Genomic DNA, 1,442 nt, shown 5'->3' with positions numbered 1-1,442 from the left:
GTTCCCTCGCTTGCCCTCGCATGTCTCATTTCCGTGGGGCGGGCCTGTGGAATATGCGGGGGGCAGCCGGGCCCATCGAGGCGATTCCCATTTTTGAGCGTCATGACCCGCCGTACGCTCCCGAGCACACGTTTTCGCATACCACGCGCCCGCTTTACTTTGATGACAGTTGCGGGACTCCAACTTCCCCAGTGTGTCCCGCAGTTTCTTGCCCTCCTGCTTTCGCGCTTCGTTTATAATTCATTCCTGGCAATTATTCCTTTCGGGTGGTCGCCTGTTGCAATGATGAGGCGCAATGGCAATCATGATGAGCACCGCCAGCGACACAATTCAGACACATCAGTGGCATGTAGGCTTGGCGCAACATGGGACCCGGCGCTTCGCTCGCCCAATGAAAAGCTGCGGCCCCGTTGCTCTGAAAAGCGCGTGGCACAAGTCGGTATCCCCACGCGGCAATCAAACGGTTCAGGAACAGCGCGTCATCAGAGGCACGCTCGGCAGACCCCACTGCAGAGCCAGTGGGTAAATTTAGAGCAGATTGGCACGACTGCGGCTTGCCATAGCGGACGGCAGGAATCATCTCGCGGTATTGTACGGGGTAAACGTCTACAATTCGCTGTGGCAGCCAGGCGCAGAACAGATCGTCAATGGCGAAAAAAGATGTTCGCCACGTTTCTGTCTCAGCCACATTCTCTAAGAATAATCGGCGGCGTTGAGTTTCTTGTGTCAAAGAGTAGAGGATAAAAAAGAAAAAAAAACGCAATATTAGGCAACGCCGCATTTCCCAATGCTCCATGATATGTCAGTTCAAATTTCTCAGAGACGTAAACCCTGTGTGGAAATGACGCCTCATCTCCAACCCGCTCTCATGAGTAAGTGAGATATGTTTGTGTGTGGGGAGAGGAATATAGTATTCGTCGGTGCCTTTGATTTTCATTCTCCTCGCCTCTTCTTTTCCGTCAAATGAGTGCCGCGCCCGGCAACTCTGAAGAAGCGCCGCCAGAGCCAAAGATAAATGACCCGACGCGCGTCAAAATATTGCCGAGTGGAGAAAGCGTCGGGAAGAGGACAACACTTGAAATAAAACTGGGAATTTGCTTCAGAAATTCAAAAAACAACACCTCCTGCACCATATTGCATACCTCCATAAACGTTTTTCTGGAGACGTCGCGAAAACGCACAGTAGGCAGCCTTATTGTGGCACGGTGCAGGGATGGAATGAACGTCCCAATTGGCGAACCACGAAAAAGAACATCTTCAGGAGGCCGCACCCTCCTGTCATAAGTTAGAATGACGCAGATCTCACATATGACCACAGAATTGATTTCAATGCGTCGGTTCCTTGAAAATGGAGAAATGAATGGCACGGCGATTGCTGGACTTGCGTCACCACCCTTACTTCCTTTCTTCTTCATTGCCTTCCATGAATTGTCTTGGCAGTG

General features: G+C 51.3%; 1 protein-coding gene across 1 annotated transcript, besides 1 other annotated feature; it reads right to left on the bottom strand.

Annotated features, from left to right (window-relative positions):
- Positions 1 to 1,442: a sequence feature (areas not merged during assembly with more than two copies in the genome that could not be assigned to a particular haplotype).
- Positions 960 to 1,442, bottom strand: Tc00.1047053509465.10 (hypothetical protein, conserved; the record flags this gene model as incomplete). The annotated part of the gene is made up of 1 exon (XM_797223.1): positions 960 to 1,442. A coding segment is annotated over one exon (483 nt), but the record flags the coding sequence as incomplete, so codon positions are not given.

Source organism: Trypanosoma cruzi, genomic scaffold (assembly GCF_000209065.1).
Source record: "Trypanosoma cruzi strain CL Brener 1047053515907 genomic scaffold, whole genome shotgun sequence".
Classification (NCBI taxonomy): domain Eukaryota; phylum Euglenozoa; class Kinetoplastea; order Trypanosomatida; family Trypanosomatidae; genus Trypanosoma; species Trypanosoma cruzi.
Note: the sequence above shows the minus strand (reverse complement) of the source record. Positions and strands in the feature narration are given on the sequence as shown.